The 26,870-nt window shown below is 36.0% G+C and overlaps 1 protein-coding gene across 1 annotated transcript in view; it reads left to right on the plus strand.

The window, feature by feature from the left end:
* The first annotated feature begins 328 nt into the window (after nt 1-328).
* Nucleotides 329-26,870, plus strand: part of RYBP (RING1 and YY1 binding protein) — a 61,152-nt gene continuing 34,610 nt past the window's right edge. Inside the window, 2 exon segments of the mRNA XM_074284098.1 lie at nt 329-486; nt 1,087-1,212. Coding sequence (XP_074140199.1) covers nt 455-486; nt 1,087-1,212 — 158 coding nt within the window. The 5' untranslated portion in view covers nt 329-454.

Raw genomic sequence — 26,870 nt, forward strand, 5'->3', positions numbered from 1 at the left:
CCCCCCCACCGCGCACACGTCCGCAGCTCTCTCCCCCCTCCCGCTTCGAGCCCTCCCTCCGCGCCCCCTCCCCCCCGTCGGAGTCTCCCCCTCCCTTCGTCGGAGAGGCCGCGCGCCGCCATTGGTTCGTCGGGCGGTGACGCGAGGCGCTCGGCCCCGCCCCCAGTCAGTCACTCGGCGGAGGCGGCGCTGGCGGGGACTAGTCTCGTCCGGAGACTGGCAGCGGCGGCGGCGGCGGCGGTAGCGGCGGTAGCGGTAGCGGCGGCGGCGGCGGCGGCGGCGGCGGCCGGAGCTCGAGCCCGGGCGGCTTGGGGGGGGGGAGGCGAGGAGGACGGCGACGGCGAGGACGGCAGAGGCGGCGGCGGCCGCGGCGGCGACGCGTCGGGCGGCGTTTGGTTTCTCCTCAGCGCGGCCCCTGTTTTGCGGAGGGGGGGGGCGGGGGGAGAGCCCATCCATGACCATGGGCGACAAGAAGAGCCCGACCAGGTACCTGCTGCCGCTGCTCGGGGCCGGGGCCGGGGGGAGGGGCGGGGGCGCGAGGCGCGGGAGGGGCCGGAGCGGGAGGAGGCGCCCACGACTAGGCCCCGCCGCCGAGTCCGGGCCGCGGTAGCGGCGGCGGCGGCGGCGGCGCGCGCGCGGGGGGGGGGGGGTGCCCGGAGGAGGAGGCGCCGCTAAGATGGACGTCGGCCCGGGGCGGGCGGGCGGCGGGAGGCGCTGTCTGCCGGCTGGGCCGAGCGCCGCGCGAGCGAGCGAGAGCGCCGCCTCCTCCTCCTCCGCCGCCGCCGCCGCCTCGGCCGCAGCCATGGCGGCTCCTCTCCCCGACCCTCCCAGACAAAGGGAACGGCTTCCCCAGGTGGGGAGGGAGTGAGGCCCGAGGGGGGTGTCGGGGGAGGGGGCACTCCGCTGGGGTCCCCCCAGGGGCCGCCCCGCTGTGCCGGGGGGAGGGGGTCTCCGCCCTGGTAGGGCTCGAGCTGCGCTCTGCCCGTGGGCCGGGGACTAACTTGGGGGGGCGCCCCGGAGAAGTGGGTTTTCTCACCCGCTCCTGTGTTTGTTGTTCTCCCCTCTCCCGCGGCCCGCTCCGTGAAGGCCAAAAAGACAAGCGAAACCCGCGGCGGACGAGGGTTTCTGGGACTGCAGCGTGTGCACCTTCAGGAACAGCGCGGAAGCCTTCAAATGCAGCATCTGCGACGTGCGCAAAGGCACCTCCACCAGGTACCCGCGCCGGGCCCCGGGGGGCGGGGGTGCTGCAGGCCCCTCGGGCTGGCGGCGGACGCCGCCGGGAGCAGACGGAACGGGGCTTGTGGAAGGAGGAACGTTTGCTACTCGTTCTATGAAAATGCTGAAACCGACCCCCGGGAACCTCTGCTCGGGAGAGGGGTGGGGGTAGGAGGTTTGCTCTTTGTCATTGGGAGCCTGTTTGGAAAGAAGGGCTTGGAACGCCGGGACCCTGAGCCTGTGCTCGCCGTCCTCGGGTGGTAGTCCTGCTTGGGCTTGGCGGCGGTGGTGCCGTTTGGAGATGCTAGCAGTGCTTCCTTGGGAGGGCTTTGTGTCCTCCTGGGTTTGCTTTGAAGAGAATTTGGTCCGGTGTTATCATTTTGGAGTTTGAGCTCTAACTGTTTCGGTTATCATTTGATGTCCAGATGTTTGCATTTGTTCTGGGTGGTACTCGGTGTCCTTTTATCAGGTGTCCGTTTTGTTTGGGTGGTAGTCCGAGGTGGCTCTTGTGTAGTGTTTCAATTGCATACACGGTATTTGGTAACTTGTACAGTTTCATGATTGGAGACTCTTTTATGTAATGCTTTTAATGTGCTTTGATATTTTTCATGCTTGAGGTAAAACATGTACTTTGGTTTAACTTACGGATCTTTAAGTAGTGTAGTTGAATAAACCATTTAGAAAGAAAGAAAACGGGACTCCCGAAGTTTGGATTTTAAAAGCTAAATTTCCCCTGGAAAATTTCTTTGGAGTTAAATCACAACTATAGGACTGTATTTATACCAGGTTGAATTGGCTTTAAATCTGAGGTACAAAATTTTTTTTCCACCTTAAATACAGAATTCTGTCAAATATTGAATATTATAACGTGACCTTTAAACATTGAGTTAGTTTTTTAAATGTAAAAACTAATTGTGATTTTGTTTGGAGTGTTAGCATAAATGATATGTGTAGTAAAAGTTAGTGACTGAGAAACTCTTGAACTTTAAAAAAAAAAGATTGCTATAGTGTTGAAACATAAATAAATTATTGCTTTACATCTGATTTGTTGTTGAATTAAAAGTATCATGTAATTTAAGCACATTTTAATTTTTTCTCCCAGGATAAGATTTGAATGTTAGTAGCGGCCCCCCCCCCCAAAAAAAAAAAAACCAAAACCAAATAGGGACAGTACAAATTCTGGTTATTAAATTGTTTTCAATGTTGTGTGTGGTTAAAATGAAATGCTTGTTGAATTTAGTAATTTAATGTTCTGTTTAGATAGTAAATCTTTACAGGACCAAAATGAAGAATTTGAATATCATACAGGGTGAACTGGAAGGATATCTAATGTTTTAGTAGCATTTGTGCCTATACAAGTTTAGCTAGGTATTAATGTTAGCATTTTTATCTAATTTCAATAATAAATCACTTGAGTTAGTTTCTTTCAAGTCATTATACGATCTGCAATATAACTATCTTGATTCCAGTTAGGCTTTATTGCCTATCCAGTGGTGGTGTTTCCAGGTCAGAATTAATATCTCAATGTTTTTGTAGGTTAGAACTACTCTTGAAATTACAGTTAATTGGAATGCAAATAATATTTTGACATTAGTATGTTGTAAATGTTCCTCTGTGTGGATGGGGGCACATTTTATTTGATTTCAGCTGTTCAGTGCACAGTCTTAATGCTTGTTTATTTTCTTTGTGGGGCAGTTGTATTTGTACCCATTCTACCTCTTTACCTTGCTATTTTGGGGAACCTCATAGATATGTATGAGCATGGAACCTTCTAATATATTGATCCTCACAGTTGATATTGATAGACTATTCCTCGTTTTTTTCGTGTTGCCTAAATCATTCAAGAAATGTCTAGAATATTCCACTTAAAATCCTCAGAATTTTTCTTTTTGTTAGCTAGGTAGGTTTTTCTGACCTGATTGTTTAATAAATTAATTGTTTTTTTTTTTTTTTTTATGCTGCATTTTTAGATAGACAAATGATGTGAGTTGTATTCTCAAGGGATTTTAGAATTTATTAAGCACCTATGGATATAGCCAGCACTGTGTTAATTTGGGGATACAAAGACAAGCAAAAGAGGCAGTCTGTTCCGAAGTAGCTACCTATTGGAGAGAATGAAGATATCTTTATTACTCTGACTTGAAAATTGGAAAGATAATGCTGAAGGAATGTATTCTTTCTCTGGCCCTGTAGAATTGATTTCCACAAAATAGGGTTGGCTAAGTTTTAAAAAGGTTTTTTAAATGATTGTTTACCTTTCATCCATTTTTACTGTTGGAATGAGACAGATGATTGAACCTGAGGTTTAAATTAGCATACCCTCCCAGTTTTTTTTTTTTTAAAGAGCACTAACAGAATGTAGAGGAATCAAAGATTAGGAAAGATCTATTTGTAAGGGGAAGGATCTTATCCTGGCAGGTAACCTAAGAATATGAGAGCAAGGAAAGAAATCAGTCACCTAGAAACTTTTCTTTTTTTAATTTGTTGGACCTGCTAGACTGCTCTGATTGGACTTTTTCAACGGAAAGGGCACTGATTGGATATAGATTTCCTCAGAGTTAGCCAAATACTTACAGGGTTTCCCAAAAGTTTTAAATTTTTGATAGCTTAAAACTGTAGGAAAGCTTTTTGAGACATCCCCATATTTCCAGGTTTACTTTATCAGACACAAGGGTAATGATACTTTTTTAAAAATATGACCCCCCCACTCCTATTTAGTCCTTTTTGTTAATAAATTACTCTGATTCTAATAAATTGACATTATACAGTTTTGTGAGTAACTATACTAAATAGTATTGAATTTGCTCTGATCTGCTTTCATAGATGCCTGTTACCTTCCATTATTGAGAATAGCTAAGTGCATAGAAATGCTGTGACAGTTATCATTCAGTGCTGTTCTTTTTATAAAGTAGCAGGCTCTTGAACTTAAGGCTATTCATATAAAAACCTTCAGTCTGAAGGGTTTTTTTTTGAGTAACACATTGTAAGCTTTTATGATAATGTTTGAATTCTATCATTGCCATTTAAATGATCTTGTAGTTTTATTTACAAGTTGAACTAAGAAAAGTAGATAAACACTGCTATTGTAACCTATAGATTTCTTCAGATCTTTAACATGATCAAATAAAACTTTCAACTTACTGTAAACATAGTTAAAAACTTTTATTGTATAAAACAGGATAGCACTATATTGTAAGGACAGAGAAAATAGATGGGTTGTTATTTTGTTTTTGTTTTTAATCACAAATATGTCCCTTGACTTTCTTGTGCTCCTTTTCTGGACCATTATCTAGATCTGCCTTTTGGACCTTTTGTTTAAAAACCTCTTGACATCCTTAGAAAATCAGAATACTCCTAATATAAGTTAGAATCAAATATTCAATTAAAAACATGAATTATGTCATTTTTTTTTTTTTTTAGGGGTCCTTAATGGATTCATATACATGTTGTGCTATATATACACATACACACATACATTTATTCTTAAATTCCTGTGAGACTGATATGGGGCCATTATAACCCAGTTTAATTTTATGGATAACAAAATTCTCTAGGAAGGCTAGAACTTAACCAAATAGATATGGAACTTAGGCTTTTTTTTTTTTTTTTTCCTCTGAGGCAATCAGGGTTAGATTGCTCAGGGTCACACAGCTAGGAAGTATTAAGTGTCTGGGGTCAAATTTGAATTCAGGTCTTCCTGACTTCAGGGCTGGTGTTCTATTCACCTGGACACCTTGCTGCCCCCTTAGACCTTTTTTTCAAATTTTAAGTAACCCACTTGGCTGCTTTTTTTATTGTAAATTAAGCAGGTTTGCATGTAATAGAAACTTTTCTGCATACAGGTTTTCAATTAAAGCTCAAAGGATAAGTTTCTGTTTAAAATCACCTAGTTCTCAAAACTGATTAATTTCCTATATCTTCATTTATAAAATTATTTCACATTGGTCATTCTTTGGTAATTGACTGGTTGAATTTGTATATGTTGTTTACCAACCTGAGGTAACTTTAGTAAGCAACTTCAACCATATACGGAGACATTTTCAGAATTTATGAGATGAATCAAAGTAATCTTTTGACAATGTGATGAATTTATACCACATGGGCTTATTTATTTTTGCAAAAAGTCACTTGGGTTAAAGAGTTTGAATAGGTTGATATAAATCCATCACTGCTATAGTAAAAGAAAATAGAAGCTAGTAATATTTAAAGGATTTATATTTTATTAGTCTTAAGGTCTGAAGAAGATAACTTTCTGCATTTACACAGACCTGAAATCCTGTTACATTTTGGTGCATGAGCTTTTGAATAACCATTAAAATGGCCAAAAAAGAACATCATTCTGTTGTCACTAATTAAATATCTAGACTGTTCTCAGGACAAGTTCCTGTACATTTGACAAATGTCTTTTCAGATTGTTAAGACTGGTCAAAGGTTTGTGTTCTTATGGACTTTGCAACTCGGAGTAGGAGGGCTTTGATGGAAATATATAAAGTAATGATACTTTTTTTGGGTGGGAGGAAGGGAGGAAGGAAGTATATTTTATCATTATCAACTCATTTATTGAAGACTTTAGAGAAAAAAAAAATCTATCCTTGCCTGAACTGTTCACTCACAAAATTTTAAGTTAGGAGGGATTTCAGTAGCCATTCAGTCCTATCTGTACACAAAAGGATCCTAACTATATAACATCTTCAAAAGATAATCTGGTTCTTGATTTGAAGACTATTGGCAGGTCTTGGTTTGTTGTATCTGTTCATCTCCAGATATGAATTGTAATATTTTGGGCTATTTAATGAACAGAAACAAATTTTGGACTTTAAAACTTAGAACTTGCTGCTACCAAATAGGAATGAATATTTTATCCCTAAAGGAAATTTTACAGCCCCCTTCTCCATCCCCCCCCCCAAAAAAAAAAAACAACTAACCAAATATAGTGTGAATTAAAAAAAAAAAAAACTTATAAGTTCTCACCACAGTAACACAATTCAGACTTTTTATTCTTTATGGGTCAAAGATGAGAATCTTTTTGTAGCATTATTAAGGCTGGATTTTCCTCTTCAAATTACTTCATTTGCTTTAATTATCTCTGGTAGAATGTAAGCTCTTTGAGGACAGGGACTCTATTCCTAATAGTTACCCCTTCCGACATTCAGGGGTTAATAAGTCAATCTGAAAAATCTTAAAATACTTTGACCTTAAAATACTTCATACCATAGAGATTACTGAATCTTTTCTTTTAGGGGGAGTTGACAGTACTATATTGTAAAATTTGGTTTGAGTATTTGGTGTAGGCTCTGTTTTATCTGTGGCTTTCAAAAGTCTCAAAAAGTTCCCATTCAATTTCATGTGTGGACGGGGAAAAATTGATAGGGAAACTCAAGATGTAGAAAGGTTAACTGTAGTCATTAATTTTAAGTATTTAATAATATAAGTGAGAGGAATATTTTATTGAAAATACTTTTCAAGATACTTGAGGTGGAAAGAACGTCTTGTTTGGACTGCTTTTTAAACCTTGTCTGCCTGTATTTTTAAATTGGAGGGGACAACTTACATAGGAACTGTGGGCCTTTTCTTTTTGTTGTGGAGACCCTACACAGACCTAGGAAAAAGGAGGCTATTAAGATTTTTGTTCTAGCAAGAGCATCTTCAGCTGATTGAATTTTTTGAGAAATCCAAAGCTTTAGTTCTTAGCCTCATGGGTTTGTTTTGTTGTAGTCTGTTTAATTATAAGATACTGGAAAATGTTATAGGAGATCTGCTGTACTTGATTTAGATCTAATTCAGAGAATTGAGAGGGGGGACCCTGAGATGACTTGCCCTTGATCATATAACCAGTATAGTAAAGATGTCATTTGAACCTGAAGCTCTATCAACTCCATAGTACATCTGTGATGGAAAAGCATGAATTATGAGAAAGACATTAAGAAGTAAAATACAGCAGTGTGTATTAGGATGCTACCTAATAAGTTTCGTGATTTCCTTTTCCTTTTCAAGTTGTTTCTTTTTATCATAGTGTTTTTTTATTCACTGCCAAACTGTATGTCAAACAGATCTGCTCATCTGTTCTTTTCCTTTTGTCTCTTTCTTCATACCTCTTTTCCTTTCCCCTCCTTAAGGATATATTTAGCTCTGTAGAAATCCTTTATAAATTAGAAAAGATTGTAAATTTAAAAAAATTTTTTCTTTAACCACACAACTGTATCTAGAATGATGGTGTTACTTCTGATCTCTCCTAGTCTTGTCTTTTCTTTCCATTTTGAATATAGTTGCCTCTATCCCCAGTCTTCCAGGGTCTGCTTTATGCAAGCACCTAAATGCTAGGTATACAGAAGCAAAAATACTTTAGTAATTGCTTTCTTCAAGTTTACTTCCCAAGAGTGGTGGTGTTGGGGTAAGAACATATACCTCATATTCAGGTCAGTATAATCAAGATGGAGGGGGGAGGGGAAGGGGCTGTTAAGGGACTTAAGAACCGGAATTGGACCTGTGATTTCACTGAGAGAAGAAGAAACTCCTGTGGTAGGAAGTTCCTTATCAATTTAAGTTGGCACCTTTTCTGAGAAGTGGTAATTTTGGTAGGGAACGCATGGTTACAAAGCGTCAGAGGTGGAATGGATTTGAGGCCAGTTCTCTTGTCTATTCCTCTGTGCTGTAATAGAATTTCAGGGTGAGAGAATACTAATAGCTGGCTCAGGGGGAGTCTTTTTGAAGGACCATACCATGTCAGGCCCTTCTTTTCTTTAGTAGCTGTTGAAATCTGTTTAAGTTCATGTTTGTTATTTCCATGACATTATAAGAACAAGAATCAAAAAAGTACAAAAGAATAGGGAGGAATGCTTTCTCAGCTTTGGGGAATATATGTGAATGAAGGAGATGGGAGAAGACATATCAACTTGGGAACAATTAGTAATGTATTTTGACTGGAACCTTGAATGGATGAAAGGGAGGGGAGTAATGGAAATAAAAGCTGGGAAGGCAGATTAGAATCAGATTGTAGATGGTTTTAGTTACCAGGTTAAAAAGTTGATATTCTGTCAATGCAATCTGGAAAGTTTTTGAAAATGGGAATAATGTGAATGATATCTTGAATGATATCAGACAAGTGATTTTGAACTTGGGTGACAAATTTGGAGGAGAAAGTACTAGGAAAGAAAATGAAGGCTATTAGTTATGAATTCAGGTCTTCATTTATTAAAATTCTTTCTATTAAAACAGTCACTGCTGTATAGATTTAGGAGTTGTTTTTTGTTGTGTTTTGTTTTGTTTTGTTTTGTTTTGTTTTGTTTTTTACATAAAACTGATAATTAACTGCACGAGAATTGATGAAACTAGTACAAAGTATGGAGAAGAGAAGTGGCCCAAGAAAGAGACTTGAATAACTAGATAGGTAATGTTTCATTGAAGCAGCATTCAGACAGGTAGGAGGAAAATCAGGAAGGAACATTGTTAATGTCGTGTAGTTCAAGGATGTATGAGCAATTAGGTTAGTCAGAAATATTGTGCTCTACAGAGAAATAAGGTCAGAGGGGTAGATGTGAGTATACAAATTAAGGTATCAGTTTTGGGTGATAGGCTTCTAAGGTATGAATTTCCCCTCCTTCAAATTAAGGAAGAGTTAGGTGGGTCATGGAATTTGGGGTGTTGACCTGGGAGGCCAAAATATTCAAGAAGATAGTAAGGTGAATATTGAGGTCTCCCAAATAAGAAAGTAGAGGGCTCTTCAGGTAGAGAGGAATGCTCTTGAGTACATGGTTCTGAGCCATGACTTCCATGAAGAGTTGGATAAACATGTTAATAAATAGAAGTTTGTAGAGTTTCTGGATGTTGTTTAGTCAAGAATATGCAAATACCCTGTTGTGTCTCCTGCCCTATTAATACTTAGCTCCTGACCCTGGCCCACTAGGGATTCTTTGCCAATTTCTTTACCTTTGCTGTCGGATCTTTCTCTTTGATGGGAGAAGAAGAGCCTGTGTTGTTTGGATTTGTGTTCTTCCCATTTGCACCATTATAGGTACTGTCTACATTGTTTTGTGGCTGCTTATTTCACTCTACATCAGTTCTTACCCCCTAAGGTTTTTTGAATTAATCATTTTCAGGATTTCTTCCAGTATAATGATAAATTACTATAGAACAGATAGATTACACAGTGGTTAGAGCTCCTGGCCCAGAGTCAGATCTGAATTATGACTTTTTAAAGTATGACTTTTAAGACATTTAACTAGTAGTGTGACCCTGGGTTGATCACTTCACCCTGCTTGTCTGTTTCCTCATCTGTAAAATGATCTGAAGAAAAGCAGTAAATAAGAAAGCAAAGATCTGAAAATAGCAAACTACTATCTTTCCTAAGAAAATAGAGAGGATGAAAGTCAGACATAACTGAAAGACATTGCTGTATCACAAATCATTTTTGAAATGCGCACTGTGCTAATAATGTTCCATTAGGTTTATCTTCCACAATTTGTCACACAACCTGGTAACTTTCTTAGCATAAATTTAAATTGGTCTCCAGATTAATTGGGCCATTTTTCACAGGTTTTCTAATTTGCTGTAACCTTTCCAACATTAACTTTGTTTTTTAATTTATGAATGTTTGGTTGTATTATGTATTTAGTCTGTTTCTTTTAGCATTTTTTTTTTTTCTTGGTTGTGATAACATTACACAGGATTTTAGAAAAGAATTTATGGGAATTACTGGTCTTTGGTGTTATTTTTCATAGAAAAAAAAAAGCTTTGAATATCCTTGGTATCACTCTTCCCTTTCCCCTCCTTTTTTTTTTTTTTTTTTTTTTTTTTTTTTTTTGCTGGTATGTTTTCACTCTATAATCTGCCAAAATACTTTTCTTAGATTCTTAGTTTTTCTCATAGAACCCTCTTTATGGTGGTTACTGATGCTGAACCTTCTTTAATTTTTTTCTTTGCAGTTCTAAACATATTTCATGGTTATTACGCTGCACAAGAAAAGTTAGATCAAAAGGGGAAAAAATAAATCAAACAACAAAAATACTATGTGTCTGTTATTTACAATTTTTAAAAACTCTTGTTTGTTAAAACATTCACAAAAATACTGAAAACATTATTGCATCTCTTAAGTAGAGAAGCATATTGGGTAACTTCCTAATTGGTCTGGATCAGATAGACTTGATGTGCTTTCTTAATTAATATTGGATTAACTAAAAATTCTGACAGTTCTCTGAAAGCATATTTAATACTACTATTAAAAGAGAATCAGAACAAGGCATGAGTAGAATGGGCTACCCTGGGAGCTATCTCAGTGAGTTGCATTTCCTCTCATTGAAAGTTTCTTAGTAGAGGCTGAATATTCACTTTTTGGGGATGCTGAAAGAGGTTTAGATTAGGTGGTGTCTTCTGATATATTTTCAATGAGCAAAAATCCAACTCTTTCCTTTCCACTTTTAGAGACCCTTCCCCCTCCCCCACTTGAGAATGAAAGAAAAACCATCACCCTTTATAAACATGTATAATCAAGTAAAACAAATTTCCATATTGGCCATTGATTTCTTTGTAGTCTTCATGTCTCCTTTCCCCCTCCCCCCCCCAACCCCAAGTTTTACTTTATACTTGTAAACCCATTACTTATCAGTGAGGAGTTAAGTAGTAGCCTATTTCACCAGGAGACTTCTGGAATGATATTTCATTATGCTTATAAGTCCTTATTTCAAAATTGTTTTTACCATATTGCTGTCATTATATAATCTGTTTTTATTCACTTTGCATCGTTTTATGTGACTTATATGAGTCTCCTTTTTTTTTTTAATTGCAATAGTATTACATCACATTATATACCACCTTGCTAGGCATTCTCCAATTTTAGTACCTTCTCTGATTTCCAGTCTTTTGCCCTTCAGAAAAGCTATAGATATTTTTGTGTATCTTAAGTTTTGCTTAAGACTAATCCCTCTCTTAATTCCTTCTTTTCTCCTCCTTCTCTTCTGTGTAAAATCTATTTCTAACGTGTTATTATTTGGGTTCCTTTGACCACTTCAGGGGTGAATTTAAGTATTCCCCAGTCTTTCCTTCTTTTTTAGATGACTTTGCACTTAAATTTTTTCTTAATCCTTATGTCCCTTTTCTTCCTTTCCTTTCCTTTTCTGCTCTTAAGATTATCAAGAAAAAATAAAACCATTCCAGATTTTGTTTAAAATAGACTCTCTCTGTGAACTCCCAGTGATAATGATGTTCAGAAAGGATACATGTATCATCTCTCCATATTTGAATGTGAGCAGTTTATTCTTGTTTAGTACCTTATGAGTGTTCATGTTTGTCTTTTTTTTTTTTTTTTTTTTTCTTCTGCTTAATACTTGTTATCTGTGTTTGAAAGTTTCCATGAAGCCCCTGGGCTTTTCATCAGGAATATTTAGAAATTCTCTTAAAGATTTAATTTTCTTTTTCTCTTATAGTATAATATTCAGATTTTCTGTGTAAGTTATTCTTTACTATAAGTTTGTATCTTTTGCATTGTGGAACATCATATTCCAGTCTCCATGCTCTTTTATTTTTTACTTTTTAAAATTAATTTTATTATAATTATAACTTTTTTTTTTGATAGTACATATGCATGGATAATTTTTTTTTTGAGGCTGGGGTTAAGTGACTTGCCCAGGGTCACACAGCTAAGAAGTGTTAAGTGTCTTATTTGAACTCAGGTCCTCCTGAATTCAAGGCTGGTGCTCTATCCACTGTGCCACCTAGCTGCCCCCTGCATGGATAATTTTTTACAACATTACCCCTTGCACTCACTTCTATTCCGAATTTTCCCTTCCTTCCCTCCATCCTCTCTCCTAGATGGCAGGCAGTCCCATACATGTTAACTATGTAATAGTATATCCTAGATACAATATATGTGTGCAGAACCGAATTTCTTGTTGCACAGGAAGAATTGGATTCAGAAGGTTAAAATAACCTGGGAAGAAAACCAAAAATGCAAACAGTTTACACTCATTTCCCAGTGTTCCTTCTCTGGATGTAGCTGATTTTGTCCATCATTGATCAATTGGAACTGAAATAGATCTTCTCTTTGAAGATAGCCAGTTCCATCAGAATACATCTTCATACAGTATTGTTGTTGAAGTGTATAATGAACTCCTGGTTCTGCTCATTTCATTTAGCATCAGTTCATGTAAGCCTCTCCAAACCTCTCTGTATTCATCCTGCTGGTCATTTCTTACAGAACAATAATATTCCATAACATTCATATACCACAATTTACGCAACCATTCTTCAATTGATGGGCATCCATTCATTTTCCAGTTTCTAGCCACTACAAAAAGGGCTGCCACAAACATTTTGACACATACAGGTCCCTTTCCCTTCTTTAGTATTTCTTTGGGATATAAGCTCAGTAGTTCCATGCTCTTTTATGAGCAGAGTTTAAATAGTTCATAATGGGGACTGCTATATTTTATGTGATCCTGATACTGGCTCCTTTAGTACTTGCATTCTATTTCAGATTGCTTTGCAATATGTTTTCTTTGACCTGGAAGCTTCCTTTTTGAAATTTATTCCAGGAGGGTGACCAATAATTTCTATTTCTACTTTTGCCCTCTGGTTCTAAGAAATCTGGTCAATTTTCTTTTAGTTTCTGAAAGTGTGATGTGTTTGGTTTTTTTTATAGAATTTAGGCAGCCCAGTGTTTCTTTTTTTCCCTAATATTTTATTTTTCCAATTACATGAAATAACATTTCAGCATTCAGCTCTGTAAGATTGTGAATTGCACGTTTTTCTTCCCCTCCTAGTTCCAAATTATTCTCCAGAATGACAGGATCATTTCACAGTTCCACCAACAATGCATTAAGTGTCTTAGTTTTGGCACATAACCTCCAACATTTATCTTTTTTCCCCATTTTATCTAATCCAGTGAGGTTGTCCAATGCAAATTTGTTTCCTTTGATCAATAAATAGTCTTTTCTATGAGAAAATACTTTATGAGAAGTATGAGAATACTTGGAGAGTAATTTTTTTATGAGAATACTTTAACTTTTTTTAATCTTTTGGCTTTGTTTTTAATATTTCTTAAGTTCTATTTGCTGTTTTCTAAATTTCAAGCTTAGGCAAGGGTTTGTATTTCTTGTGCCAAGCTGTTAAATAGCCTATTTCTTTGGTAGCTCTCATTTCTTTTCTAAATTTTTCCTGTAGTACTCTTAACTTCATTAATTAAAACTATTTTAATCTCTTCCTTAAAGTATAAAATGAAAAAAGTATAAAATGAAAAATTAGAATGCCAAATTGTGTGTGCTACCCAAGTCTTTGAATTTGTGTTTTTCTTTTAGATGTTTAGAAAGCATTCTCTTCTGGGTCTTGAGCATCCCTGTAGCATAATGGCTCTGGAATTCTTTATTTGCTCATTCATCTAGCCTTTTTTTTTTTTTTTTCCCAGTGCCTATTTATTTAATAGGTTATGCATGTGCATTAATTAATTTATTAGGTTATGTATGTGCATTAATTTTTTTAAAATTAAAGCTTTTTGTTTTTCAAAACATGCTCTTCATTACTTCAACATTAGCCTTTGCAATTGAGTTCCAATTTTCCCTCCCCTTCCCCCATGCCCTCCCCAGATGGAAAGTAGTCTAATATTAAATATGGTAAAAAAATATGTTAAATCTAATGTATGCATACATATTTATACAATTATTGTGCTGCACAAGAAAAATCAAACCAGTAAAAAAGAAAAAAAGCAAAATAACATGCAAGCAACAATAACAAAGCATTTTCACTTTTTTTTATGAACCACATTCAGTTCCCACAGTCCTCCTTTCTATGGGTATAGATGGCTCTCTTCATTACTGAACAATTGAAATTGATTTGAATCCTCTCATTGTTGAGCCACATCTATCAGGGTTGATCATTTGTATAATCTTAATGTTGCCTTGTATAATGATGTCCTGGTTCTGCTGTTTTCACTCAGCATCAGTTTATGTCTCTCCAAGCCTCTCTGAAATCATCTTGGTGTTCGTTTCTTACAGAACAATAATATTTCATAACATTCATATACCATAATTTATTCAGCCATTCTCCAACTGCATCCATTCAATTTTTCAGTTTCTAGCCACTACAAAAAAGGGCTGCCACAAACATTTTTGCACACACAGTTCCCTTTCCCTTCCAAATTGCTCTCCAGAATGGTTGGATCTGTTCAGTTTTACCAGCAATGTAGCAGTGAACCAGTTTTCCCACATCCCTTCCAACATTTCGTCATTATCTTTTCTTGTCATCTTAGCCAATCTGAGAGGTGTGTAGTGGTATCTCAAGAGTTGTCCTTATTTTCATTTCTCTGATCAGTAGTGATTTAGAGCACCTTTTCATATGACTCTAAAGTTTCAATTTCTTCATCTGCAAATTGTACATATCCTTTGACCATTTGTTTGGAGTATGGTTTGAATTCTTATAAATTTGAGTCAATTCTATATATATTTTAGATGCATTCATTTTTTACATAATTCTATGTCATGTTGGGAAAGAAAAATCAGAACAAAAGAGAAACCACAAGAGAAAATAAAAGGGGAGGGGGATACAATGCTTCCATCCATCTTCAGTCTCTTTAGTTTTCTCTCCCAGTCTGAATGGCATTTTCCATCCAAAGTTTATTGGAATTGCCTTGGATCATTGAATTTTTGAGAAAAACCAATTCTATTTTAGTTGATCATCACACAATCTTAATGTTCTGTACAATTGGAATAAGAATATTGATCAGAGAAATGAAAATAAGGACAACTCTTTGAGACACCACTACACACCTCTCAGATTATTTATCTATACAGGCTAACAATGCAGATGTTGTAGTGAGGGGAAAAGAAAATGAAGTGAAACATTTAGGGCTTTTCTTGGAGTAATATAGGTACCAGGGCAGCCAATCAACAAGCATGTATTAAATGTCTATTACATTTAACATGCTGTGCTTAGGTCCTGGAATGCAAATACAAAGAAACTACTCGGGCTATACATATTATATATATTGTCTTACCTTGGTAGCAGAGGATGGCAAATGATTTTTGTACACCCCAAAGAATAGTTTTTAACATTTCGAAATATAAACTACATATAATTTTGTAAAAATTAAAAAAAAATTCTTGGTTGAGGAGAAGTAGTTGCTTATTCCTGCTATATAGAATATGTTCTTTAAAATCATGACCTCTCTGGCTCAGTGGATAGAACACCAGTCCTGAAATCAGGAGGATCTGAGTTCAAATGGGGTCTCAGACACTTAACACTTCTTAGCTGTGTGACTCTGGGCAACCCCAATTGAATCAGCAAAAAAAAAAAAATAATCATGACCTGTCTTATTTTTGTCTTTCATATTAACATCTACTATGGCGCCTGACACACTTATTAAATGTTGAGCATTGGACCAAATAGAGCAAATGTAAAAATCTTATTGTAAAAATCAACTAGTAGTTTACAATTAGTAGTTGAAGCATGATGGATGGCTAAAATAGCATTTTACATGAAAAAAAAAAAGGTTGGGAGAGGGAGATAAATGATTTGCAAGAAAGAAATCTAGTGAAATCCAAGATTTATTAAGAGAAAATCATTGTCCATGAGGTAGGCGGTGATTGTCTTGCTATCATCTGGCCCTCTGATTTGGACACCATAGGTTAGATGTCTAAGACAGGATAATGGTCTAAAAATCATAGACAAGATTTTGACAGATTCTTCAACTATTTGTAAGGCTGTCCCTTAAGAGATAACTGTTCTCTTTGAACCTAGAGAGGGCAGAATTAGGAACAATGGGTAACACAGTGGAAAAGGCAAATTGAAGCTTGACATAAGGAAAAACTTTTAAGGTAATAGCTGTCCCAAAATAGAATTGGCCACTTTGCTAAGTAATGAGTTTCCCCACCTAGGGGATCTTTGTTTTGGAATGGGAGGGCAGTATCACTGGGAATTTGTGTAGCTTTTCAATTAGGAGTGATAACTAACTTGGACAACATTTCTAGTGCCACCTACCACTTTATTCCATTTTTATTACCAGTGTAAAATTATTCCTACACAGAAAAAGAAGAGGGGGAAAAATACTGTTTTTTGAGTTCAGGGCCAAGACTGAAATTTTTCTTAACAAGAGAAACTTCCCTCAACCAGTGAATAGCTTTGGAGATTAGCTTTTGTGTCACACTTAAATTTAAAAAATGAATTCAATATAAAATTACCAGGCAAAATAGTGTTTATATGTGAAGCTTATAATTTAGGTAAAGTCTTTCTTTGATAGCTGTTTGAATCACCAAGATGCTTACAAATTTGCTGAGTTGTTTTTGGGTTTTTTACCATTTTATTTTTTATAATAGCTTTTTAATTTTTTCAAATACATGCAAAGATAGCTTTCAACATTCATCTTTGTAAAACCTATGTTCCAAAATTTTCTCCTTCCTTTACCTCCACCCCTAGACAGCAAGCAATCCAATAAAGGTCAAACATTTGCAGTTCTTATTAACATATTTGCATATTCATTATACCCTGCAAGAAAAGTCACCTCAGAAGGAAAAAAAGAAACAATGAGCAAACAAATAAGAAAAAAAAATTGAAAATACTATGCTTTGTCTCCATAATTTTCTCTCAATGTGGATGGCTCTCTCAAGTTTATTGGAATTGTCTTGCATCACGTTGTTTAGAAGAGCCAAGTCCCTCAGTTGATCATAACATAATTTTCTTGTGTACAATGTGTTCTTTTTGTTCACTTCACTTAGCATCAGTTCTTGTAAGTCTTTTCTGGCTTTTCTGAAATCTGCCTTCTGGTTGTTTCTTATGGAGCAATACTATTCCATTACATTCATATATACCATAACTCAATCAGTCATTCCCCACTGATGGGCATCCACTTAATTTCTAGTTCTTTGCCATTACAAAAAGGGCTGCTATATTTTTGTACATATGGATTGTTTTCTTTTCTTGCCCAGGGTCAGGAAGTGTTAAGTATCTGAGACCAGATTTGAACTCAGTCCTCCTGAATTCAAGGCTGGTACTCAATCCACTGTGCCACCTAGCTGCCCCCAGCTTTTTAATTTTCAAAACATATGCATACATAATTTTCAACATTCACCTTGCAAAACCTTGTATTCCAAAATTTTTTCCTTTTCTTCCCCTCACCCCCTTCCCTAGATGGCGTAATATATGTTAAATATGTGCAATTCTTTTATGTATATTTTCATAATTATAATACTGCTCAAGAAAAATCAGATTAAAAAGAAAAAAATGAAAAAGAACAAAATGCAAGCAAACAACAATAAAAAAGTGAACATACTATGTTGTGATCTACCCTTAGTCACCACAATCCTCTCGGATGTAGATCAGATGTAGTCTCTTCATCACAGGATCATTGGAACTGGCCTGAATCACTTCACAGTTGAAAAGAGCCATGTCTATGTATGATGTTCTCCTGGTTCTATTCACTTCCAATTGAATAACTTTTTTTTAAAAAATTTTATAATTATAACATTTTTTGACAGTACATACGCATAGGTAATTTTTTACAACATTATCCCTTGTACTCCCTTCTGTTCCGAATTTTTCCCCTCCTTCCCTCCACCCCCTCCCCTAGATGGCAGGCATTCCCATACATATTAAATATGTTATGGTATATCCTACGTACAATATATATGTGCAGAACCGAATTTTGTTTTTGTTGTTGTTGCAAAGGAAGAATTGGATTCGGAAGGTAAAAATAACCTGGGGAAAAAAACAAAAAATGCTAACAGTTTACACTCATTTCCCAGTGTTCCTTTTCTGGGTGTAACTGATTCTTTCCATCATTGATCAATTGGAATTGGATTAGCTCTTCTCTGTGTTGAAGATATCCACTTCCATCAGATTACATCCCTCATACAGTATCATTGTTGAAGTCTATAATCTACTTCTGCTCATTTCACTCAGCATCAGTTCATGTAAGTCTCTCCAAGCCTCTCTGTATTCCTCCTGCTGGTCATTTCTTGCAGATCAATAATATTCCATAGCGTTCATATACGATAATTTATCCAACCATTCTCCAATTGATGGGCATCCATTCATTTTTCAGTTTGTAGCCACTACAAAAAGGGCTGCCACAAACATTTTGGTACATACAGGTCCCTTCTTTAGTATTTCCTTGGGATATAAGCCCAGTAGTAGCACTGCTGGATCAAAAGGTATGCACAGTTTGATAACTTTTTGGGCATAATTCCAAATTGCTCTCCAGAATAGTTGGATTCTTTCACAACTCCACCAACAATGCATCAGTGTCCCAGTTTTCCCACAGCCCCTCCAACATTCATCATTATTTGTTCCTGTCATCTTAGCCAATCTGACAGGTGTGTAGTGGTATCTCAGAGTTGTCTAAATTTGAATTTCTCTGATCAGTAGTGATTTGGAACACTCTTTCATGTGAATGGAAATAGTTTCAATTTCATCATCTAAAAATTGTCTGTTCATATCCTTTGACCATTTATCAATTGGAGAATGGCTTGATTTCTTGTAAATTAGAGTCAATTCTCTGTATATTTTAGAGATGAGGCCTTTATCAGAACCTTTAATTGTAAAAATGTTTTCCCAATTTGTTACTTCCCTTCTAATCTTGTTTGCATTAGTTTTGTTTGTACAAAAGCTTTTTAATTTGATGTGATCAAAATTTTCTATTTTGTGATCATAATGATCTCTAGTTCTTCTTTGGTCACACATTCCTTCCTCTTCCATAAGTCTGAGAGGTAAACTATCCTATGTTCGTCTTATTTATGATCTCGTTCTTTATGCCTAAATCATGGACCCATTTTGATCTTAGTACGTGGTGTTAAGTGTGGGTCCATGCCTAGTTTCTGCCATACTAATTTCCAGTTTTCCCAGCAGTTTTTGTCAATGAATTCTTATCCCAAAAGTTGGGATCTTTGGGTTTGTCAAACATTAGATTGCTGTTTTTATTCACTGTCTTGCCCTGTGAACCTAACCTATTTCACTGATCAACTAGTCTATTTCTTAGCCAAAACCAAATGGTTTTGGTGACTGCTGCTTTATAATATAGTTCTAGACCAGGTACAGCTAGGCCACCTTCATTTGATTTTTTTTTTTTTTTTCATTACTTCCCTTGAAATTCTCGACCTGTTGTTCTTTCATATGAATTCTGTTGTTATTTTTTCTAGGTCATTAAAATTTCTTGGGAGTCTTATTGGTATAGCACTAAATAAATAGATTAGTTTAGGGAGTATTGTCATCTTGATTATATTTGCTAGGCCTATCCAAGAGTGCTTAATGTCTTTCCAATTATTTAAATCTGACTTTATATTTGTGGCAAATGTTTTGTAATTTTGCTCATATAATTCCTGACTTTCCTTTGGTAGATATATTCCCAAATATTTAATTTTATACTATCGACCATTATTTTGAATGGAATTTCTCTTAGTATCTCTTGCTGTTAGATTGTGTTTGTAATGTATAAAAATGCTGAGGATTTATGTGGATTTATTTTGTATCCTACAACTTTGCTAAAGTTATGAATTATTTCTAATAGCTTTTTAGCAGAATCTTTGGGGTTCTCTAAGTATACCATCATATCATCTGCAAAGAGTGATAGTTTGATTTCCTCATTACCTACTCTAATTCCTTGAATCTCTTTCTTGGTTCTTATTGCTGAGGCGTTTCTAGTACAATATTGAATAGTAATGGTGATAATGGGCAACCTTGTTTCATTCCTGATCTTACTGGGAAAGGTTCCAGTTTATCGCCATTACATGTGATATTTACTGACGGTTTTAAATATATGCTTATTATTTTAAGAAATAGTCCATTTATTCCTATACTCTTAAGTGTTTTTAGTAGGAAGAAAAACACAATTTCTAAGTCTTTCAAGTTAATTGTCTTTATTGTATTGCTGTTATTATGTAAATTGTTCTCCTGGTTCTACTCACTTCACTCTGCATCAATCCATGCAACTCTTCCCAGGTTGTTTTGAAAGCATTCCTTATTCATCCCTTATTACTGCACAGTAATACTCCAGTGCATACATATATAGACAGTTCTTGCTTTACATAAATTTGCATTACACAGATTTGATTTTACAAAGTATTTTGAAAGAAATCTGGCATTCTAAAGAAACATTAGATTTTGAACACTTGTAAAGATGATTATTGATCATTTGAGCTTTGAGATTGTTTATGTTCCCTGTTTCTTTGGGGATAGATAACTTCTATAAGATTGTAGATTTTGGATATTTTGTGTTTTGGAGTTTGAATAAAGCACACTGTGTGTCAAGATTAATGGAAGTATATGCAAATTGAAGACAGTTGCTACTTGTTTGTATTTGTTCTGTTGTGCCCTACTGATTTCTTTAGGAGACTTTATTTTGTTGTCTCTCAAAGTGTTCCAATTTTAACTTATCTGTAATGCATATTGGCATAAAAATATGAATAGAAAAAAAAGAACCAGTCATGAATGTTAATAAGAGCTATTAAGATATTGGTTATTTATTATGTTCTTTGGGGACAGGAGACTAACAGTCAACTGGATTAAGTGTCATACTCCATCCTTATCTTGCCTTTTCCCATTGAGGTTTTGTTGTGTCACAGGGTTGGCATGAGAAGTTAAATGGTTATTTTGGGGGAATTTTGTGGAAACTGAAGATACATGAAGGCCAACAAATGGCACAGGAAAAGTTTAGAATCTCAGAAATGTATAAAACATGTGTAGCATCCTGTATCAATATTTTGTCTTTTTAATACCTTAATACTTTAGACTTCTCTGATATGAAGGGAGGGCCAAATTTTTTTATGTGGATTTTCCAGATCTGAGAGCTTCTAAGCTCTCACTCCTGGTTTAGAAGGTATAACTGTACTTTATAAGAAATCTTCATGTTAGAGAAACTTCAAATTATTTTCTATCCCAAATTATATTCCGGTTTTTAAAGGAATAAGAGTTGCAGGGAAAAGGAAGTAAAATTTTTTGAAAAAATATGTTTATATTTAAAAAGTTAGGGACTTAGGTAGTAAAAGTTGTGAGATGGTAAAAATGTGCTTGGGGAAATACTATTAGACTAAAAAAGGAGACAGTTTTTTGTGTGGGATTTTCATCATCTCTGATACTTCTCCCTATCAGCTGAAATGTGTGTATGTATGTATATACACGCACACATACATGTATGTACACACCATTAATTACACTTTTTGACCAAATGGATCCTCTCTGCTTTCTGGAAATTTTGGATGAAATGGAACAGTGAGAAATGTTAACCAGAGAATTGTTTGAAGTCAACTTTATTTGTCTAGTCTTGTGATACTGATGTATTTATTCCTGAAGAGGAAATTTTCTTCTCCCACTGAAAATCTGTAACTGTTCCTCAACTTAAAGGGTTTGGTAGAGCACTTGGAGTCTTTGCCATTATGTTCCAGTGGAGCTGACTTGAATTCAGTCCTTGCTGAGTCTAGTCTGAGTGCCTATTTTCCTAATTTTTTGAATATCATGATGCCCTAACCAAAACTAAAAATGATGAGAGTTGCTAGTTAAGTCTGAAATTACCATGTTGGAAGAGAGCTTTTTTAAATGACCTTTTTTTCCCCCTTCACTATAAATAATAAGCAAATGGGAAGGTCTTATATTCCTAATATCTTCAGTTAATTGGCTGCATGTAAACATAAGCTAAAGATAAGTCAGATGGATGCATGATCTCTGTAGACCAGTGGTCCTCAAACTTTTTAAATAGGGGGCCAGTTCACTGTTCCTCAGATTGTTGGAGGGCCGGACTATAGTAAAAGTGGGCCGCAGTTTGAGAACCTCTGCTGTAGACCCACCATAAACAAATAAACATACTGTTTTAATTTGTCAAGTTCTTAAAAATGATTTCTCTATCATTTTATGAAACAGATTTTTGAAATAAACTACGATATCTTTCTGGTGGTCCTTTTGGTAGGGGGAAAATCTCTTGTGACAAATAAGATAAACAATAAATTTTAGCATTAATAATCATGTCCAAAAACATATTTCTCTGCATCTTGTATGTTCATCATCATGAACATTCTTTTTTTTTTTTAATTATTAAAATAATTTTTATTTACCAGATATATGCATGGGTAATTTTACAACATTGACAATTGCCAAATCTTTTGTTCTAATTTTTCCCCTCCCTCCTCCCAGATGGCAGGTTGACCAATATATGTCATCATGAACCTTCTTGATTGGTCTTCTGAAATCAGTTGATTATTACATTAATCACAATAGTTCAGTATTATTTCTCTTTACAATACAATTTATTAGTTCTTTTCACTTTGCATCATTTCATACAAGTCTTCCCATATTTAGTCTTTTAAACATTTTATTCCTTTTTTGAGGGGAGACAATTGAGGCAAAGTGATTTACCTAAAATCACACAACTCATGCCACATGATAAGTCTTACAGATTTGAATTCAGGTTTTCCTGACTCCCAGGCTGGTGACTGGCTTTTCATTATTCCTTATAGCATAGCAGTGTTTTATTACATTTAGCCCTTCCCTAATTGATGGGCAACTACTTATTTTCCAGTTCTTTGCTGGTATAAAAAGACAGTCTTAAATATTTTTGTTTGAGATATCCTTTTCTTCTGTCTTTGATTTCTTTGGATACACTGGAGAACAGGATTTGGATTCAGACCATGACTTCTGATATAGGAGTTTCAGAAGGCTCTTAATGAGAGCATTTAGAAATGCAAATCATATTCACTCTACACTAAATGGTTTAAGAACTGGTCATTCCAGATTAGATTACATAGTAGGAAAAATTTTTATATGTACTTTTCTTACCTGAAAAAGCAATTTCTTGATTTAATGATAATTTCATCTTTTATAAGTTTTGTATGGGAAGCCATGTATTTTTATTCTGGGTACTCAGAACTTGTTAAGTAGAAATGACCAAGTCTCCGGAGGCAGTGACCATTCTGATTTTAAAGGATAAGACTGAACTTCATTGGTTTGCCCTCAAGACTAAACAAAAATAGATAGTTGAGAAAAATTCTGTTGATTTGGTAGGAAATAATTTATGACAGAGAAAAAGGGCATTGCTGTGACTGCACAGGGAGGGAGCTCATTAATGACCTCAGATTTTAAAGACATTAATACAAGCTAAGGGAAGGAAAAGTTAACCAAGAAGTTACCAAACCATAGGGTCATATAAATGATTAAGCAAGTCTTATGTCTGTTTTACCTGAAACCTTGAAGAGACAAAAATGCTTGAGAATGTGGTACATGAATGTAATAGATGTGATGTCAGAAATTAAGTATATCTAGAATATAGGAAAACTTCAGGAGATAGAGTAAGCAGAACCAGGAAAAGTCTATTTGTAACTTTACAACAATATCAATTGACAGAAAAACTACAAACCAAACTGAAGACTATGAAATTATAATGACCAGTTTTGACTTCAAAGAAACGATTTCCCAAGGCAAGTGCTAAATCCCTCCCTTTGCAGAAGGGGGGAGTATGTGTGTGTAGGGGGGTCGTTATAGAACACTGTAACTTGTAGAGTGTGTGTGTAGAGTTACATTGAGACTTGTAGATGACTTAAAAATAAAGAATTTTTAAGGTCCGTAGGTTAGGGAAGAAGTCATAAGAACAGTGTTTCTTGTTTTGTACGGTATAGAAAGATGATAAAGGAGAGAAGTCAGAACTGCTGAGTGTGTTTCTTTTTTTTTCTACTTATATAATCCATTGTCTTTGGACTTTAAAAGCATATTCAAACAACTATGGAAACTACTTTCTAATTTATTGAAATACTCGTACTCATCATTCTACTTGCTTCTCAAAAGACCCTATGTAGTGTTTCAGATACTTAGCCCCCTTTTTAATCCCTTTTTTAATAGATGAGAAAACTAATAGTTGATAAGTGCTAATCCTCTCAACACTGATAACAACAAAACTAGGAAGAAATGCAGTTTGGCAAAATAAACCAACATATTTTGGAGACTGACAATTGTATGCAAATCTCGTTCTGTGCAAAAAGGGAAAGAGAATAGTATATTTTCTTTGAGTATATTATTTTTGACCAGCTTGGTCATTATTATACAGTGTTCTTTCTTTCCATTTACATTGTTTTAAACTTTTAAGCATTATGTTTTTGGTGTATTTTTCTAATTTTGTTTCACTTTAATTTGGTTTATAAATCTTATGTTTCTCAATATTTATATTCAGCATTTCATGTTTTATTATATTCATGTGTCAGAATTTCTTTAGTCTTTCCTCAGTATTAGTAAACATATACTTTGCCTTATTCATTTTCATTTTTGCTGCTGCAAAAAGTGCAGCTTATGTATTTTGGGGAGGGAGAGTGGAGTGGAGTCTCTGTTCTTTGACTGGAGTGGAGTCTCTGTTCTTTGACTGGAGTGGAGTGTCTGTTCTTTGACTGGGCTATACACTTAGCAATGAGAATTGTTTAACTCTGTCTCTCTTTGTTAGCATTTTTCCAAATTGCTTTCTAGGATCCCAACTCAGTAATTTTGGTTTTTATGACTGATTAGTTGTCATAAACTATACTCTATGACATTAGTTTTAATAAGTATGATTCAACTCTGTAAACTGAGTCTAATAACTTGTGTTAAAGTTGAGTTCTGCTATATATAAACTTAATTTCAATCCTTGGTGAGAATAGAAAATAGGATAAATTCTGAGTCAACCTATCAATCACCTTGTATTTTATGATCAAAGAGCACCATGAATGTTTGAAAACTCTCACTGATGATTCTCAAGTTTCATTTTAATGATTAATTCCAGTCTTCTCCAAAGAAACCAAAATTACTCATATATTAGAACACCCACCAAGGTAGAAAATCAATTTAGGCTTTTATCCTTATCCCTTGAACTTCAACTAATTCTGCATATCTATGTTCAGAAACAGGGATGACCAGGAACAACTACACTTTTTTGTTATTTTTTTGCTGAGGCAATTGTGTAACTTTCCTAAAGTCACACAGCTAGGTGGGCAGCTAGGTGGCGCAGTGGATAGAGCACCAGCCCTGAATTCAGGAGGACCCAAGTTCAAATCTGGTCTCAGATACGTAACACTTCCTAGCTGTGTGACCCTGGGCAAGTCACTTAACCCCAGCCTCCAAAAAAAAAAAAAAAAAAAAAAAAAAAAAATGGCCTGACTTGAACTCAAGTCTTCTTGATTAAGGGCCAATGCTCTATCTACTAACTGCTCCACAACTATACTTTTTATAGTAGCAAAGAAAAAACAAAAATATAAATTACAAGAGTGATTGTAGAATATCAAGTTTCCCATAATTAGACTAATGTAATGTAAAATTACTTGAGAAAAGGCAACTGAAGTGTATATAATGTTTATCCAGATTTCCCATTTAATGGGCATTTAGTTAGCCCAAGGAAGTCAAGATGTCAAATTACTAAAAAATATATATAATTTTTTTGGGGTGAATGTCCATTGATTGGGGAAGGACTGATCAAATTACCCATTTGTAATGAACAATTAAAAACCAAATATCAAAGAAAGTGACAGTGTGGTGTTAGTATTTAGACTGTAAGAAATAACAAAAATTGGATTAGATTAACTCAAACCAGATGCAAAGAAGAATCTATAGAAATAAATAAGAACTGAGATAGATATAAACAAAAACTAGCAACCATTGATTAATAAAGATTATAATCAATGATGAGAAATACCCACCTCCTTTGGTAGAGGTGTAAACTCTTGCAGGTGTATGTGTGTGTAGTACTTTTTCCTTAAAACAAAAAAAAAATCAATAAAATGAATTGGATACTCTTTTGATATCAAGGGTTGCTCCTCCTCCCACCTTAAAAATTTTTTTGTCCCCAGCTTGCTTTGTACTTCATAGTAGGTTTTTTTTTTTTAATTTAATTTTTATTTTATTTTATAATTATAACATTTTTTGATAGTACATATGCATGGGTAATTTTTTACAACATTATCCCTTGCACTTACTTCTATTCAGATTTTTTCCCTTCCTCCCCCAACCCCCTCCCCCAGATGGCAGGCAGTCTTATACATGTTAAATATATTACAGTATATTCTAGATACAATATATGTGTGTAGAACTGAATTTCTTGCTGCACAGGAAGAATTAGATTCAGAAGGTAAAAATAACAGTTTACACTCATTTCCCAGTGTTCTTTTTCTGGATGTAGCTGATTCTGTCCATCATTAATCAATTGGAATTGGATTAGCTCTTCTCTATGTTGAAGATATCCACTTCCATCAGCATACAGTATCATTGTTGAAGTGTATAATGATCTTCTGGTTCTGCTCGTTTCACTCAGCATCAGTTGATGTAAGTCTCTCCAAGCCTCTCTATTTCTCCTGTTGGTCATTTCTTACAGAACAATAATATTCCATAACCTTCATATACCATAATTTACCCAACCATTCTCCAATTGATGGACATCCATTCAATTTCCAGTTTCTAGCTACAACAAAAAGAGCTGCCACAAACATTTTGGCACATACAGATCCCTTTCCCATCTTTAGTATTTCTTTGGGATATAAGCCCAGTAGTAGTACAGCTGGGTCAAAGGGTATGCACATTTTGATAACTTTTTGGGCATTATTCCAGATTGCTCTCCAGAATGGTTGGATTCTTTCACAACTCCACCAACAATGCATCAGTGTCCCAGTTTTCCCACAGCCCCTCCAACATTCATCATTATTTGTTCCTGTCATCTTAGCCAATCTGACAGGTGTGTAATGATATCT

The sequence above is a fragment of the Sminthopsis crassicaudata genome, chromosome 1 (assembly GCF_048593235.1).
Source record: "Sminthopsis crassicaudata isolate SCR6 chromosome 1, ASM4859323v1, whole genome shotgun sequence".
NCBI lineage: Eukaryota > Metazoa > Chordata > Mammalia > Dasyuromorphia > Dasyuridae > Sminthopsis > Sminthopsis crassicaudata.